Source organism: Xiphias gladius, chromosome 15 (genome assembly GCF_016859285.1).
Source record: "Xiphias gladius isolate SHS-SW01 ecotype Sanya breed wild chromosome 15, ASM1685928v1, whole genome shotgun sequence".
In the NCBI taxonomy this organism is placed as follows: Eukaryota; Metazoa; Chordata; class Actinopteri; order Istiophoriformes; family Xiphiidae; genus Xiphias; species Xiphias gladius.
This window is the reverse complement of record NC_053414.1, coordinates 14,923,632-14,939,992: the sequence shown is the minus strand read 5'-3', so window position 1 is coordinate 14,939,992 and position 16,361 is coordinate 14,923,632. Positions and strand designations below refer to the sequence as shown.

At 40.4% G+C, this 16,361-nt stretch overlaps 3 protein-coding genes and 1 non-coding gene across 4 annotated transcripts in view; 3 read left to right on the top strand and 1 right to left on the bottom strand.

The window, feature by feature from the left end:
- Positions 1 to 276: 276 nt before the first annotated feature.
- On the top strand, positions 277 to 360 carry trnas-cga. Its single transcript has one exon. It is a non-coding gene; the product is annotated as a tRNA-Ser (tRNA).
- A 373-nt stretch (positions 361 to 733) lies between these two features.
- Positions 734 to 6,535, top strand: LOC120799917 (perilipin-2-like). Its single transcript, XM_040145437.1, has 7 exons — positions 734 to 867; positions 1,043 to 1,073; positions 1,573 to 1,777; positions 3,050 to 3,132; positions 3,251 to 3,500; positions 3,630 to 3,769; positions 6,085 to 6,535. Exons 2-7 carry the CDS (start codon positions 1,053 to 1,055, stop codon positions 6,424 to 6,426), a joined length of 1,041 nt encoding a protein of 346 aa, XP_040001371.1. The 5' UTR covers positions 734 to 867; positions 1,043 to 1,052; the 3' UTR covers positions 6,427 to 6,535.
- A 530-nt stretch (positions 6,536 to 7,065) lies between these two features.
- rps6 (ribosomal protein S6) lies at positions 7,066 to 12,312 on the bottom strand. Its single transcript, XM_040145436.1, has 6 exons — positions 12,207 to 12,312; positions 11,426 to 11,557; positions 10,469 to 10,679; positions 9,553 to 9,699; positions 7,818 to 7,975; positions 7,066 to 7,203 (listed from the first exon to the last, which is right to left on the bottom strand). Exons 1-6 carry the CDS (start codon positions 12,210 to 12,212, stop codon positions 7,108 to 7,110), a joined length of 750 nt encoding a protein of 249 aa, XP_040001370.1. The 5' UTR covers positions 12,213 to 12,312; the 3' UTR covers positions 7,066 to 7,107.
- The window catches only part of acer2 (alkaline ceramidase 2), a 30,886-nt gene continuing 26,124 nt past the window's right edge, over positions 11,600 to 16,361 (top strand). The window contains exon 1 of the mRNA XM_040145432.1: positions 11,600 to 11,642. Coding sequence (XP_040001366.1) covers positions 11,637 to 11,642 — 6 coding nt within the window. The 5' untranslated portion in view covers positions 11,600 to 11,636. The remainder of the gene's footprint in view (positions 11,643 to 16,361) is intronic.

Here is a 16,361-nt window from a genome sequence, read left to right as displayed (position 1 = left end):
GACTCATGTGCTGCCAGCCGTTATTGGTGGACTCGCCCGCCTGCAGATGTGCACAGCTCTGTTCGCAGACCAGTGGCATCAGCCGCCGTGCCCCTAAGGGAGGATTTATCTGACCCCTCCGAGGCATGAGAATCGGTCGTCATTGTGGATCATTTCTGGAACAAAGCTCACCTCACCAGGAACCTACTGAATGATCTTGAAATGACAAGAGAGAGGGAGAGCGATTCCCGACTTAGATTTGCTGAAGTGACAGGTAATTGTTCATGGTGTCACAGAGCTGTGATGGCCGAGTGGTTAAGGCGTTGGACTCGAAATTCAATGGGGGATTTCCCCGCGCAGGTTCAAATCCTGCTCACAGCGATGTCTCCCTCCTCCGCTTTCATCTTCTATCCAATATGTACAAAACTGAACTAAATAAACACCATAAAAAGAGGCAGTCAGTGGGCATTATGCACAAAGCATAAATATTGGGCATAAATTTGGGCTGTTGAGGACGAGGCGGCCTCTAGGCAGAAATCAGGTGCTAATTATAGCAAAGCAAAGTGTTCATCTACGGGTCCATTACATCGCCTAATGAGTAATTTATTCAGTGCACAGCTGGTCAGCTGAACGTGAGCTGATGTGAAAATCGTCTACAGGCATTCAATCAGAGAAAGCTCCTGAACTAACAACTGTACTCACTTTTTTTTTTCTTTTTTTTTTTTATAAATAAATCCTTTTTTGAGTTAAGTAGCCTACTTTGTATCGTGGCTTGCCACAGAAGACACGGAAGAAAGAAAAAAAAAAATACACAAAACAAAATAGGTCTGCGTTGACATCTCGCGAGAACAGCCGGGGAAGCATCCCGGCAGCGCTGCGGAGACACAGGTGAGCTCTGATTGATCGTCTGACCACGCAAGGTGAGCGAAAGTTCTCCTCGGAACCAGCGTTGTTCGGGGTGAGCGGTGCGTTTCATTGACCGTTTGGAGCTGATGAAGTTTGCAAACACGTTTAAGAACTCAGTGCTTTACTCACTGCAGCGTTTTTCTCTTCTCTGTCACAGGGTGCGAAACATGCCGATGAACAACAACCAGGTGAGTACAATCGGGGGAAATGAACTTCCCCCTACGCTCCAACTGCATCAACACCTAAATTATTTTAGTCTTCCACTTCAACTGGCTCCAGGGACGTCCTTTTACAAAACATCCTCTGCTTGAATTTTGTTGTAAATAATATGTTAAATGACAGGTCCCCAAACTTAGGCTATCAATTAAAGGTTCCTTGTATAATCTACCTTGGATCAAGGGTTCCCATTTTGATCAAATTTACATATGGCCTTTGGGGAGATTTTTTGAAATAATAATAATAATTATTATTATTATTATTATTATTAAGGGCATTATTAGTATGGCTAGAATTCCACAATGCAGAGCAACTTTGCACCAGTCGGGATGGGGGAAATTAGTAATTCCTTGACGTCCAAACGTTCCTGAAATTAAGCCGTGTATTTTCACTGTAATTCCCCCCCCAGGGAGGACTGCATCTGGATTTAAGCTTCTTTTGTTTTTTTGTCTCTCCGCTCTTTGCTTGCAGAAGGTACAGAGCGCAGCTGCTAGACTCGCCAAGCTGCCCATTGTTCACTCAGCTTGTAGCAAGCTGTCAGTCTTGTACGCTGACACCAAATGCAGCCACCCGAACCTGAAGACTGCGTGTGAGTTGCTGGAGAACAGTGTGACAGCGTTGGGCACAGCGACCTGTGACAGAGTTTCGCCGGTCATTGTTAAACTGGAGCCCCAGAGTGAGTGCTGTTAGGGGCTATCACTGGTGGGGTTTTGAGGCTGTGGTGTCATACCTGTACATGCCCCCATCTGCCTTGAACTCCAGTGTGTTCTGACTTGGATGTGATCCATGGGGGGAAAAAGGAAACTGCCAGTGAATTTACATTGGGACTAAAACTAACAATCAGTTTGATTAACAATTGATCTGTTTTTTTTTTTTTAAGTGACTTAATTTAAATAAAAATGTCATTTAGTCCAACCATCAGCACAAAATCCAAAGACATTTAACTTGAAACCATATAAAAGAGAGAAGAGCAGTGAATTCTTACATTTGAGAAGCTTGAACCAGCAAATATTTGGCATTTTCCCTTTATCGAATGACTAAATAATTAAAAATGTTAACTGTGTCCATAAAAGGACCACTGGGGCTCAAGCGCAGGGTGAGCTTTCCTACCTCCGTGAGCCATAGCAGAAAAACTCAGGACAGACCCCTGAAGAAATATTTTGATATATATATTTTTAAAAAAAATCATTTTTAGATAAATAACTTATTGATTAGAAACTGTCAGCGCTTACTTCTTGCCTGGAAATCTCCTACCTCACCATCTCAGTCTGCCTGGCTAAACGATGTGATGTTTTTCCTCACACTTGAAAAAATGAAATATGATTCAAGGATGTAATGATCATTTCACTGAGAAATGGCAATCTTTCCTAGTTTAACAACCTGTCTGTGTTGCCTCCTGAGTGAGACTCACCAGTCCTGTCAATTGTAATCATTTACCTGGTCCCCTGTCCTCCCCCTGTCTGTGTAATTGATACCACACTGTAGTTTTACAGTAAAAATTACGGTACTTTAGAATTTTTCTCTTTTGGAAATTAAGGCTACTCGGGTGGGAGGAGGAGTTTGTTTTCATTTCTGGGTATATTTTGTTGTTTGCATTCTTGTTGGGTTTTTAATATGAAAAGAATGGAAAACATGTTATATGTGATGTAGGAACCTATTTCAGGAGGCTACACCCTGTTGCTAACAAGTGATCATTTACCCCTTTTAAGGTCATGCAGTTAAAAATAAGTTTCATTCCTAAGCAATATATAATTTATAACCAATTAAAATTCAAGTGCTAATTGGTACTGCATGTTATGTTTGGACATAAAAGACGTGGAGGATACTTAGTAAGCTAACGTCATAGGGTCAATATATTTGCTACAGTCAGACAGGAGCTGCAGATGCCATTCGTTGTAGTATCGAAAACTTTTCGGTAATGGTTTCATTGTCTGGAATATCTCCACAGTTTCCTCTGCAAATGAAGTGGCATGTAAAAGTCTTGACTGGCTGGAGACTACTTTCCCTGTGCTTCACACACCCAAGGAGGAGGTAACTTTTCATTTCTTCCTTTTGAATCTTAATAAGCACCACAAATTACACAGTTCCTCTGAAAGAATCAAAGAATAGATCATTTCGGTTCTCTTCTGCTGGTGTGTGCTTCACCCAGATTGTTGCCCTGGGCAAGAACAAACTGCACGAGATCCAGGATGCGGTAAGCACTGCAGCTAACGGAACCATGAACTGCGTACAATACACAGTCACATGGGTGATGGAGAGGATGCAGCAGGTTGATGACAGGACTAACCAGACTCTGGTGGAGAGAGCCATCAGTTTGGCCGGTCTGGGACTGGACTCTGCCCTGAGCATGTCAGAGGCACTGATGGACTGCGTGCTTCCTCCCACCGAAGAAGATACAAGTATGTAGGGTAATGTACAGTTACTTATGTGAAACAGCAAAATGTCACATTCAGAACTTACTCAATCCTGATCAAGTGTGCACATTTCATCTGTATGTCCCTCAAAATATCTTGTTGCTGACTTTATAGAAGAAGCAGCAGCTCACTTGGTGGAGGGCTTTGAGGCTGCCAGACTCAGGAGAAGTTACCCTGTGCGACTGGTTTCACTTGCTGCCAAACTGTGTCGGAGGACCTACAGCATGGTTGGGGTCAAGATGCACTCTGTTCAGGTGTGCTGTGAGAACAGTTTACTGGAACAGTTTGACATTCTTGAAAATATGTTTATTGCTTTCATGCTTAGCGTCAGATGAGACGATCAGTACCACGTCACGAGTGACATAATAGACTCTAAGGTCTGTCTGCTAAATATGAAGCTACAGCCAGTTAACTGTCAGACAGTTAGCTTAGTTTAGCAGGAAGCCTGGAAACAGTGGGAAATGACTAGCCCAGCTCTGACCAAATGTCACAATATCTGCCTATAAACAAACTCTGAAAATAACGCTGAACTCTGAGTTGATCAACCCTGAGACAACAGATGATTCATTATTTGGCAGACTTGAATTTCCTGAATTCCGACTGTTTAAAAGAAATTGCTAAATTTACGTATTTATTCAGGTGTAACCTGATGGGGACGGAGTGCTGCTGGCAGCAGAAGATGAAATCAAACAGATAAGGCTCAAGTTTATTTATAGATCTGAGTGTAACCTCATAGTCCAACCAGGTAATAGAATCACCATTTTAGTGTGTGCAGTCTATATATATTTAAAAATCTTACTCAACAGCATTTAATGACTATTTTTTCCGCATGTAGTAAATTTAAACATAGTAACTGAAAATTTGTTGAAACAAGTTCAGACTATATGCAGCCTGTATTCAAAAACTCACTTTTAAATCTCATTTAATCCAGTTATAAAATCTTAGTCCGTTCCGCTGCACTACAATCATCCACACTCAGAAATATTCACGTGATCTGTGATGAGATAATTGCGACAGGAATGTTCCATCAGTGCAGAGAATCACAACATGAGAAATGATTATTCGTTGATCAGCATCCTATGTGTCTAAAGCTTCACAGATTTAATTTTTTTTTAATTTACAGCGATTGCTACAATGAAACAGTAAATGTTTTCAGAGCAGGGGCACTGACGGACAGCCTGCCAGTTGTCTTACTGTGAACAGAGTCACAGTGTATATGTAATATTTGAATGGAAGCGGTAGCTGTCTATGTCTTTACATTTATGACTGATCATAAAAGCAGTAACGTTAAAGATAGGCCTTGGGTAACAAAGAAATATCCGACCGGAATATTGAGCTCTCCCAACTTCTGCAAGAAACTTCTGAAAATTTATTCTCTCCAATGTGCACATTGATATCGACTGTATGAATGAGGAAATGAGGCATCGGACAGCTACTTCAGGCTTGGCAGGAGGAGGAGAGAAGGTTACAAAGTTACAGAAGTGCCTGAAATAGAGTTAAAGTTGATCTCTGTTTCTGGACCTGAAAACTCGGGTTCCCTTAATTCATGCTTAACAAACTCAAAGTTTTCACTGGACCAACTTTGTGGAGTACTACACCGCAGCACATCTTTAGTTTACCAATTAACACATCATATCTCAGTTGTTTTTTAATATGTACAAAAACCAGTGTACAAACAAGCTGTAGTATCACAGGGTCTTATGTGGTATCTGTTTCTCGGCCGAGTGCAGCAGATACTTGTTTTTTGAGTATCAGTTTTTCCTTCCTGGAGTCTCCACTGGTTGCCTGACAACTCGCACAATGGCAAAACTGCAGTGGTATCGATCTTCTCATCTAACAAATCCAGAGAGCAGATGAGTGTAAAATGTCAACCTATTCCTTTTAACAAGAGGTGGAGGGGTGAGTCTCAAGCAGCACATGAGCTTGCTTGGCTTATAGCAAAGGGAACACCAAAATATTCAAAGTAAAACCAATTCGGTAATGGAGTTATATGTAGGATATGACACGGTTGTTACACACAACTGCAATATCGAACACGCACAATATCAGAGTGCTCATCAGTTTTGGCACAGTCATCGCAAATGATCTTTGCAGTCAAAAGTTATTTGGTGATCTTACATTTTCTCGAATATTTATGGTACACAAATCTATGTAATTTTTTCCCTTTAAAACATAACTTTTACAGAAGTTCAGTGTGACAATAACAAAGATGTAACTAATGAAGAGTATCAGAATCGTCTTGATTTTTTTTCCGTACTTGTGTTCCAAACAATTTTTTTGTTTATTAGGTTTGGCTGGGCACCTCTCCATCCAGCACACATTTCGTCTTAGATTATCATAGATTACTAACAATATGCAGTTGTTAGTAATGTTGATGGCAACATTTTAATTCAAGTGTCTTAAGTCATCACAGTGAACCGGCATGCACAACACCAGGACCTTGAAACTGAATCAGCAAAATATAATTTAATTTACCCCTTTGCATATTCTACTGTGACATGTCAAAAGTGTCTTATGTAGATGTTGATTCCAACTTTGGCATAATTACATTTTGTCCTTTACTCAACAGGTCATGGAGACTTTGTCCAGGCCTTCAGCTCTGGTTCAGGAGCTTCAGACAACCTGGATGACCTTGGCCTGGAGCCTCCAAGGGCTGCCTCAGTACCTGCAGCATCAGGCTGTGTCTGTGTTGTTCTTTATCTCACAGATGTACAACTTAAGGTGCCCAGCATCTTCACAAAACCAGTCTAGTCAAGTTAGAAGTCATCTCAATGCAGCCGAGGTCTCTTCACTTCACAAGGATGTGGTCCAGGTCCAGCCAAAGGCTCCACCTACCTGCCGAATGAGGAGGCCTACCAAAATGTCTGTGTTTGACAATGGCTGTAATGTTAAGGGATGCATGCGTCGTTGATGTAGATTACTGTAATTATTTGTTTGTGTTGAATTTATACCCTAAAGCTTTCACAAAGTGGTGTAACTGAATACTGGTGTAAAATAAAAGTTATTTCAAGATTCATGAACGTTTCCTCGTTCTGAGTCTGGCAGCTGTTACGCACAAGATTGAAGCCACCACTGGAAGTCATAGCTGGGGAAATGCAGAGCTCGTAGCACTGCCAGATAATCATGTAGTTACTATTAAAAAAAAAAGACCCTCATTGTCTATGGATGAGTATTTAGAAACACTTTCCTGTTTCGGCACCAATTTTGTAGTCTGAAAAATCCCTTTTTCTTGGTGACAACTGCAGAGCTTTTAATGATAGTGACTTAGTAACTGTTCAAACAGCAACCATTTCTAAATCATTTTCAGCCAACTGAGGAAGGCTATTGAACTCAATATTGGCATGAATGATTTCATCAATTCAAATGCAACACTACACCCAGGTATTAAACAATTTCCATTTTCGGCTCTTGGATATATCTAGGTTTAGGCACCTAGCGTACAGTGATTTTATTTCCATACTGGCAAACTGCAATCCAATATTTAACAAATATTCACAGTGTCAGGTCTGAACTCAAGGTATTGAAAAATGATGAGAATGAATTACATATCTGAATTTTTCAGCAAAACATTACTTTATTTGACTGTTGGGTTTCACTTTTGGCTGGACTCTGACTTGGATGTGGATGCCCTCAGAGAGGAAAGGCGGCGCCTCTTGGCGATCTGTTCCTGGCGCTTCTCCTTGGCCTCCTGTTTGTAGGAACAAATGTGTCAGTGAAATGTTTTAGCACAAATGGCCACAGTGGCCATTTGCACCCAAAACAAGTCAATGTCCCCCATCATCAACTTCAGAATTACATACTTGCTCCCCACACTGGTTTCTTGACAGAAGATTCGGTATGCTATCTGATTACAATGACAGCTAGAATATGCTAAGCAAAACAAACACGTGCTGGTGAAAAAATATTATCCTGTACTTTTATCTTTAAAGTGAATTTTTATGTTTAAAATAATTAATTGCCTCATAACCTTTAAAGTATGGTCGATCCCACTATTAGTTTAAATCCAAACAAATTAAATTACAAAGATGAAATAGTGACAAACATTTTAATGTGCATCACTCAAATGCTATTTCAATTCAGTGCCTTTCCAAAGTTAAATTTCTCATCAAAATAATCAGTGCATTTCATTTCAGCTTGAAGTTCTTACACCTTGCATACATTAATTCCCACTGGACTCCAGTCACTAGGGCAGAGTGGTATCATTTTTTTAATAGAAATGTTTATAACAGAGCTGCTTTACTTTTCATGGACATTTACTATGTAGATACAAACTGATAATAAAAAGCACAATTTAACACATACCTTCATCCTCTTGGCCAGCAGCTTGGCGTACTCAGAGGCCTCCTCCTTGTTCTTCTGGGTGCGCTGTCTCTTGAGGGCGATACGGCGGCGCTTGTGCTGCAGCACACGAGGCGTCACCAGTCTCTGGATCCTGGGAGCCTTAGTTCTGGGCTTCTTGCCTGCCAAGGAGACGGAAGAAGCAGTTAATACACTGTACGACTAAATACCAGGTAATGATGGTGATTAGGTTTTGGCAATGCTGTATAATGTTCCCATTGGCAACCATCTGCCTAATAGCTGAAGTTGTTATATAGATGCAGGTGAGATGTGTCACTATTTGTATTTTATCCAACAACACATTGAAGCCCTTTTTGGCCATCAAGCAATCAGATCAGCAGCAACTAACTATACTGAGTGCTTGAAAGGAGCACAGGAAACCCCAAAGTGAGCAATATTTGCAGCTTTTAGTATTTCTGACCATGTGAGTCAAGTTTAGCACCCCTAGCAAAAGTTTGCCAGTAGTTCAGATTGCAGCTTGTATGCCAAAGTTTGTACAACCGGGGAAAGCCCCAACGGGGCACTGCTACACTGCTAAAAGCAAGCTACATTTTGTCACTAAAATTTACAATTAGTACAGTGTGACATCATAACACTGACCGTTTACTGTGATTACTGGCAGGTGTAGTTAGCAATACATACACAAAACAACAGAGCATCGGCCTACTGCCAATACCCACTGTATATGTCCTATTGCCCAACCTTAGAGATAAAGAGGTCCTTAAAACTATGAGGATTAATCTTGCTATTATAGACTGACATGCTTCTATACAACATTACACCTGTCTTTAAGAAAGCCCAAATTATTGGTTATATCTCATTGTGAATATTTATCAGCTCATAAATTGGCTTGTCACCTTGTTAAGTTACACCAGAGGGGCTCATAAGACAACTGAGCTCTTTCCCCCAGATGAACATCAGGCTTTTACAATCGAGTGTGTGAATCTGTCTTATTGCCTCACCCTTTGAATTTGTCACAACTGAAGTCATGCCAATTAACCCAAAACAAGGTCTTTGAGATGGAGCGATGCTGAACAAATAAGGCTTACACACATCTGTTAAGGGTCAGATTACTTAATGTTTGTATGCAATGGTCAAAGTTTAAGTAAAGGTTTAAAATTTTGTTTTAAAGCTTCAGTTTTATCAGCCTCTGATTGCATCAACATACGCAGGATTACAACATACTGAGAATACCAAAAAATGTAATTATGACAAGTAGACAAGGCCTATTAAGTGTTTTGAGCTTTAAGATTAGTCAAAACACTTACTTTAAATATTCCAATAAAAAAATGACTTACAATCTATTAATGTAAAAATATTTAAATTTTGAATGTCTTTTCTACCACTACCATCCAGTGTTTTCAAACCAAAACTGACGGTTTTTCAAATTCCAGTGACATAATTCCAAAAGGTAAGCAGTCTTTACATTACTATTTGCAAAGTACTTTAAACGGCCTCCTAAGTATTTAGAATTAACGTTTTGGCCTGAACTTTATACACATCCTAAGGCTCAATTTTATCAAATTTTTAAGGCTGCCGCAATACTTAGTAACACACTTATGATTAGTCAAATGGCTCATGATGACCAAGCTTCAGTGAAAGCCAAATTCGGACTCTAACTATTACCTACAGTCAGTGATCCCACGAGAAACACTTGCAGGCTTAAGTATAAATAGTAGAAAAACAACCCAAGTCTAACCTTCTTTAGTCAGGGGTCTTCTCACGACATACTGCCTAACATCATCTTCCTTGGCCAGGTTGAAGAGCTTGCGGATCTTGCTGGCCCTCTTGGGACCAAGACGGCGAGGGACGGTGCTGTCGGTCAGCCCAGGAATGTCCTTCTCACCTGAGAGTAACCAAGTCAGTACAAGAGGAGTCCGTCAAGTTGATTAAAGCCCAACTGACTCAAAAACTGCACTGCTTATATCTTGAGTACTTGTTTGATTTTCAACAATGACTACAAAAACCAAATGAGTGAAAATGCAGAACAGTAGAGTGTTTAGACGATTATCTACACTTTGTGGACATCTGTTTACACTTAAAACCCGTTTCTCATGCGAGCCATGCTAAATATCCCTCATCATTAGGACACTGCACCGATGGCAAAAAACTAAACACTGCTGCCCCCAGCACCCTTTCACCTGGGTGTCATTCACATCATGTTTGGGGAAAAAAAAAAAAAAAAATTGAAGGAAAAGTTATATAAATACTTTTATGCATTACTAAGATAATGTACAAATCAAAACAATCTGTAAAAAGAGCAAGGGTTTTAGTGTCATTCTAATACTAGTGTACACAATGAGAGAGCAATGCAGTTCAACCATCCATAGTCACTGGGTCTGGTCGCATCTGGTGAGCAGCTCCACAGTTACTCTGGCAACACACTGTCCCCCCTTAATGACTACAGACCAATCAAAAAGGGTCTACTGGTGTGCCATCAGCATAATTTACATCTGATATTAAGAGGCATTCATAACTCTGAGTTTTAGTCATTGAAAATAAGACTGCTGTGCCTCCACAGAGAATTATCTGTTGGTTTACAGGTTAATAGTTTGCTTCTGTGCGCAATTTACTGTTTCCTTAAAATGTTTCATGAGCCACATTGAGCATGTTACCTTTCTTGACGATGACCAAGTTGAGAACGCTGAGGTTGGCGTCAACAATGCAACCACGGACAGACTTGCGCTTGCGCTCACCAGTCCTGCGGGGACGGTAGCAGGAGTGGCCTTTGCTGAGCAGGAGGCGCACACGGCCGTGGGTCAGCACACCCTGCTTCATGGGGAAGCCCTGCTTGTCGTTGCCTCCGCTGATGCGCACCACATAACCCTGCAAAAGCAGAGGGAAAAAAAAAGGTTCTTTCTTCCATCCTTTTCCATTTAGGATAGCTGGTGAACAACGTCTCAAAGAAAAAGCAGCATTTGCAGAAAACAAGGATAACAAACCCGTCGAGAAATTTATAATTTATAATTAAATCTGTAGTGTCTTCTGAAATATTCACATGGCCAAAAGAAGCAAGAAATTGCCGGCTGTTGCTCAGAAGGTAGAACAGGTCTTCCATTAATTGCAGGGTTGGCTCCTCCTGTCCTTTAGAAAGACACTGAACCCCAACTGCTTCTGACGGCCAGGCCAGTACTCTGCATGACTTTATAACGGTCAATTTATCACTGACTTGGCCTGCAACCTTTCCAGAACTTAGCAACCCCAACTTTTATGCTTTGACCAAATTTTGCAGGTTGCTGCATTACATTCTTTAACTTTGGCAGACTTAACCTTACCGACTTTAGTCGTTTAGTAGGGGATACTAGGGAATTGAGAGAGCATCGCTGTGTCAATCAGCCACAGTTATATGGTCTGATCGTATCAGGCAAGCAGCTCTGCGGTTTCTTTGGCAACACACTGTCCCCCCTTAATGACTACAGATCAGTCAAAAAGGGTCTACTGGTGTGCCCCCATTAAGTATAATATCTATACAATGCATTTTCACCGATCCAAATTAAAATTTAAACTCTGTTCAGGTGCTGACAAGATTATATCAAGTCGCAGAGACATTAGGAGCGTAAATCTGTGCTTACCTTCCACTCATCTCCCAGAGGGTCAGCAGCCACCTCAGTGGCCATGCGCTTCTCATAGAAAGTACGCAGCTTACGCTCATCATCAACTTCAATCAGCTTCTGGCAGCCAGTAGCGGGGAACGAGATGTTCAGCTGCAAAATAGTCGCAATGTAGTTGTTAGTAGGATGTACTTAAGCATGCTGGCTTCCACATAGGTCATCGCAGGTTACCATGCAGGTAAGTGTAACAGGTAACGTTAGATGCGTATAACGTGTAATAAAATCAGACCTAACTAAAATTACTGGGGGGGCTTGAGAGTAAAAGGATAGCCCTAACACATCATAACCGTTAGACGTATCGGTTAATTTGAAGCAGAGGGTGACACAGTGGAGGCCTGTTAGCTTGTCTGCCGGCTAGAAACTCAAAGCCCGCTAAAGTTAGCCCTCTGAACACTGTTAACAATTATACAAGCGCTTTAACAGCTAATATTACAGACGCACAACGCGGTAAGTTAATTTAATGCTAGCTACTTAAGTCTGAAAACTAATATCGCAGTTAACTGAGACTTGAACTCGGTGCACATTTCTCTCCGTGTTCCGCCATGTTTCCACAGCTCACTTGCCGACAGGACCGTTCAGTCCTACATCTCATCATAATCAAATCTCATCCTAAGTATCAGAGCCGGGAATGCCGCATCAAACTTGACCGATGTAATGTTCACAATCGTGGCGTTATACATACTGGAATATTTCAAAGTAAGTAGCGTTACACGGAGAAATACAGTTTAAAAAAATGTTGTACCTTCATTTTGCCAAACCGACCCTACGACGGTCCGCCACGGAAAAGAGACCGGATATCCGCCCCGTGGTCTCACATAGGCCTGATATGTTATCGCGATAACTGGGTCACTGTAGTTTTCTAATCAAACGCAAGCTGAAGGTTACTAAACATGACGCCGTTTGATCCAAAGTGCATCCACATATCAGAGGAAATTCGTGTTAAACCGTAAGAAGTCATTACAATTTAATTTAATTTAAAGCTGTAACGGTGTTTAATTACAAACAAAAGGCATTTGCCCACTTCTCCATCTGCTCTCAACATGTCAACTTTGTAAATTTTTAACAAGTAAGTGCTGTTTCTTAATTTCTAAATACTGTCCACCAAAGTTTCTTTCAAAATTCAACTGTACTCTGTGGGCTAAATTAAAGACTTATCGTTACCAATACCGTCATCCAATACTGTTTGTAGAATGAATAAAGTGCTTTTTTCCTACATTGAACACCTCAGTCATACTACAGAAACAGGAATCGGTAAAGTAACCACCATTTCTAGTTTTGCCTAATTTTATTCTTGACTGGTAACATATTCAAAACAGCCCCACTGCAGGATTTAACTGTACTTGACCTCTGTGCATTTTCTACACATTGGTGAGCTGTTCCATACACATATCAGTTAGATAATTTGGAGTAGGCTATAGGGGCTGTACTCAGGATGTTTTGCTGAACTCTATCAGAGACCTCAAGGCTTTTGAAGCACATCTTCAAACCAAGTATCTGGATAATCCAAATCAATTCTGTTATGTCAGCAAGATTAATATGAACAGTTCTCCCTTCCTGCATCATATAAGCAGAAGGATTACATAGTATTTACAGGAGTGGCAGTAATGTGCACAGCCTGAAAATGCAACCAAATGCAACGGCCTTATAAATTAATTTAACAAATAGAAGCACAGTTTAGTTCTACAACTTGTAGCCCACAGATATGACTGTCTACTAAAAAAATTGCATAATGCATGCACTGATAGGAATTTCAGTGATTCCTGAAACTGAAATTTTATTCTGCCCCTGGAAGCAGATGTGGGATGCTGTATGATGACTGTGGCATGTTTAGGGAACTTTATATTTTTGTAACTGGAAGAAAGTTTCCTCGCGATGTCTTTCTCTCATTAAACTGTTTGTTATTTATGAGAGGATCTGCTGTGATTGGCGTTATTAAAGCGCCCCTTAGTTCTACCTGCTGCTTTGAGTAATGTTTATCATTAATAATGAAATTTAATATAACCACCCCCCTCCCCCAGCCTGCTACATCAGATGTTAGGGTCTCCTCACCTCCGAAATCCCAATTCAACCACTGGCTGTAGTTACTTTTCAAATTAAGATTAAGATTTTTGATGTGTGTGTGTGCATGCAGTATTAAGAATCTAATAATTTCATATATGATAATACTATAACTCACAAGGGCCAACGTTCTGTAGAATAAATACTTTTAGTTTAGGGTTAGTGCTAGGGTATGAGGGTTACGATAGGGTTAGGATTAGGATTAGGGTCAGGGTTTGGATAGGGATCTGCCATTGAAATAAAATGTATAGTGGTATGACTCCATAAATCCAGCCCAGATTGCATTTCTATATTTTGACTGGCCACTAGGGAGCAGCATTAGTCTAAAAATCAAAATTTGGAGGCCTTCAAGATTCCAAATTCCATATTCCATCTTTTTTTTTTGGAATTCCATTTTTAACCTATATTAGTGGTAATAGACCAACATTTGGAAAATTGGAGGTGCATTTTGGAAGGGGTTTATGGCGTTGCAGGAAGAGTTATGGTAGTGTTGGGGTCTTCAGAATATCACAATAGGTACTCCTTGACAAGCTCAGCGACATATTGCACATCCATACATTACTCTCTTTTGAAAGAATGATAAATTTTGGCTTCAAGGGCTAAAACACACTTCTGGATGGCCACGTTTGGAAGGCTGGCAGGGTGGGGAAAGTATTTTTTATAATTGGTCATAGAGCCACACTCAATGCATCTATGGAATGGTCTTGATGCGCTGATTGAGGGCGTCCTCTAACCTAAGCTCTATGCCATTCCTGTGCGAGGCTAACGGGCACTAAATTTTGAAAATTTTTACCTGATTAAGCATCATATCGCAGCAACGGACGCACTCAGAGAAGCAGGACAAACATCTACGGAATGCTCTCAGTGAGATCTATCACATATGTCTCCCCCATTCTGGTGGCACTCTTGTGGACCTAACTCCGCAGCAGAAGCGGCTAGAGACATGGGGAATGGGTTCCTGAAGGATCTTTAGATGTTCAGTCACATACGTCAGCCCAATCTATGTACTGCCATCTTTGTTACCAAAATTTGCTGGAATGCTGTTAAATTCACACTCTCTCGTAGCCCTCGATTTGTTGATTAAATGGTGCCCTTGGTGTTCTCCTACCTGGAGTAGCTGAGGAGTTACAAAAGCAAAAATATGTTCCGAATTTCAATCTATGGACATCCAAATTTCAATCTACAGTTGGTAATAGATGAGAATTTGGAAGTAAACCTTTCAATTAATAGGTAGAACTCTTTATGAGCTTTAAGACAAGTCCCATTACTCTAGGTGCCTCTTGTGAGGAGTTATCGACTCACCAAATACTTCCAAATTCTCATCTGTGATGGTGTTCATAGATGAGAATTTGGAAGTACATTGGACACTCATATTTCCAAGACAGAGAGCTCTAGAGAGCTGATTCCAAGTACAAATGGAAGCTTACAGACACCTGCTAGGTTTTTCTGTCCCATATATATGGTGAATCTTTGATATTTGCTACATGGGTCCTGGGACTTTGAAGGAGACTTGGAAGTGAGGAATTGATGATGTTCCCATGCAGCTATAGGCACAAAATTTGGTATGTATACATTTTAGAAGGGGCTGAGTGGAATGGACTTTATCCCACATCTGTAGGATCTTGATGAAAAAAAAGATTCAATTAAATTTCAATTTTATTTATATAGTACCAAGTCATAACAGATGTTATCTCAGGGCAATTTTCATATCGAGCAGGTCTAAACCGTGCTCTTTATAGTTATATTTACAGACCAAATATATTTATAGACTAAATATAATAATGATAATGATAATGATAATGATAAAAATAAAAAATTGAGCAGCAGTGTGAGGAGGAGGAGAGAAAAGTTGGTGTGAGGTAGAAGGTGCAGAGAGTGACAGGAGGAGAGAGGAAAGAGACGGGAAAGCACAAAACTAGGAGAAAGAGAAGCCAAGTTAGAAATAAGCATTGAAGCGATATAAATGTGTATGGATGGAGAGGGTTTAAAAATGAGGGTTAGGACTAGAGTTAGGGTTTAAAATGATGGGTAGCCTGAGGGTTACGACTATGCTTAAGGGGTTGGGGTTTGTTTTGATAATGTTTTAAAATGAGGTTAGGACTAGGGTTTGGTTTAAAATGAGATTTCAAGGGAGTGTTAAAAACAAAGTAGTAATTACAATGCTAAATGTGATTTTAAAATTTAGGGGTTGAGGTTGAATTATTAATGACCAGGGTTACAAGGTTAGGGTTTAAAATGACTAGAGACTAGAGTTAGAGTTTAAAATGAGGGTTATGACTAGGGTTAGGGTTTAAAATGAGGATAAGGATTACGGGGTAGGTTTTAAAATGAGGGTTAGGACTAGGGTTAAGGTTTAAAATGAGGGTTGGGACTAGGATTAAATGCATAATGACTATATGTTTGGGGGTTGAGTTAGTATACAGGTTACAGTTTAAAATGAGGGTTAGGACTAGGGTTAGGGTTTAAAATGGGGGGTAAGATTAGGGTTACGACTATGCTTAAGGGGGCTGGGGTTTCTATTCTGATTTCCACAGGACCTGAAGTACAATGTAGTAGTAAGGACAGTTTTTACAAATTAGGACTAAGGGGTTAGAACAGGTTTAAGATGAGGGTTAGGATGAGAGTTAGGGTTTAAGATGAGGATTATGACAGGGGTTATTACTATGGGTTAGGAGGGGTTGGTTTTTATGCTTAAGGAAGGACCTGAAAAAAAGCAAAAAAGTAGTAATAATGAACAAATGAAAGTTTTTAAAATTAGGACTAAGGGGTTTTAAAATTATTAAGAAGGGTTGGGTTAGGGTTTTAAAGCGACCTGGCTGGGTTGGGAAGTTGATTAGGT

Bases quoted from the DNA above. Each gene is read 5' to 3' on its own strand.
- LOC120799917 (XM_040145437.1), top strand. From the start codon at position 1,053: ATGCCGATGAACAACAACCAG. The intron at 1,074-1,572 runs GTGAGTACAATC...CTTTGCTTGCAG, and splicing joins TGCCGATGAACAACAACCAG to AAGGTACAGAGCGCAGCTGC. The intron at 3,501-3,629 runs GTATGTAGGGTA...CTGACTTTATAG, and splicing joins TCCCACCGAAGAAGATACAA to AAGAAGCAGCAGCTCACTTG.
- rps6 (XM_040145436.1), bottom strand. The intron at 7,976-9,552 runs GTTAGACTTGGG...TCTCCTTGGCAG, and splicing joins AAGACCCCTGACTAAAGAAG to GCAAGAAGCCCAGAACTAAG. The intron at 7,204-7,817 runs GTATGTGTTAAA...TCCTACAAACAG, and splicing joins TGCTGGCCAAGAGGATGAAG to GAGGCCAAGGAGAAGCGCCA.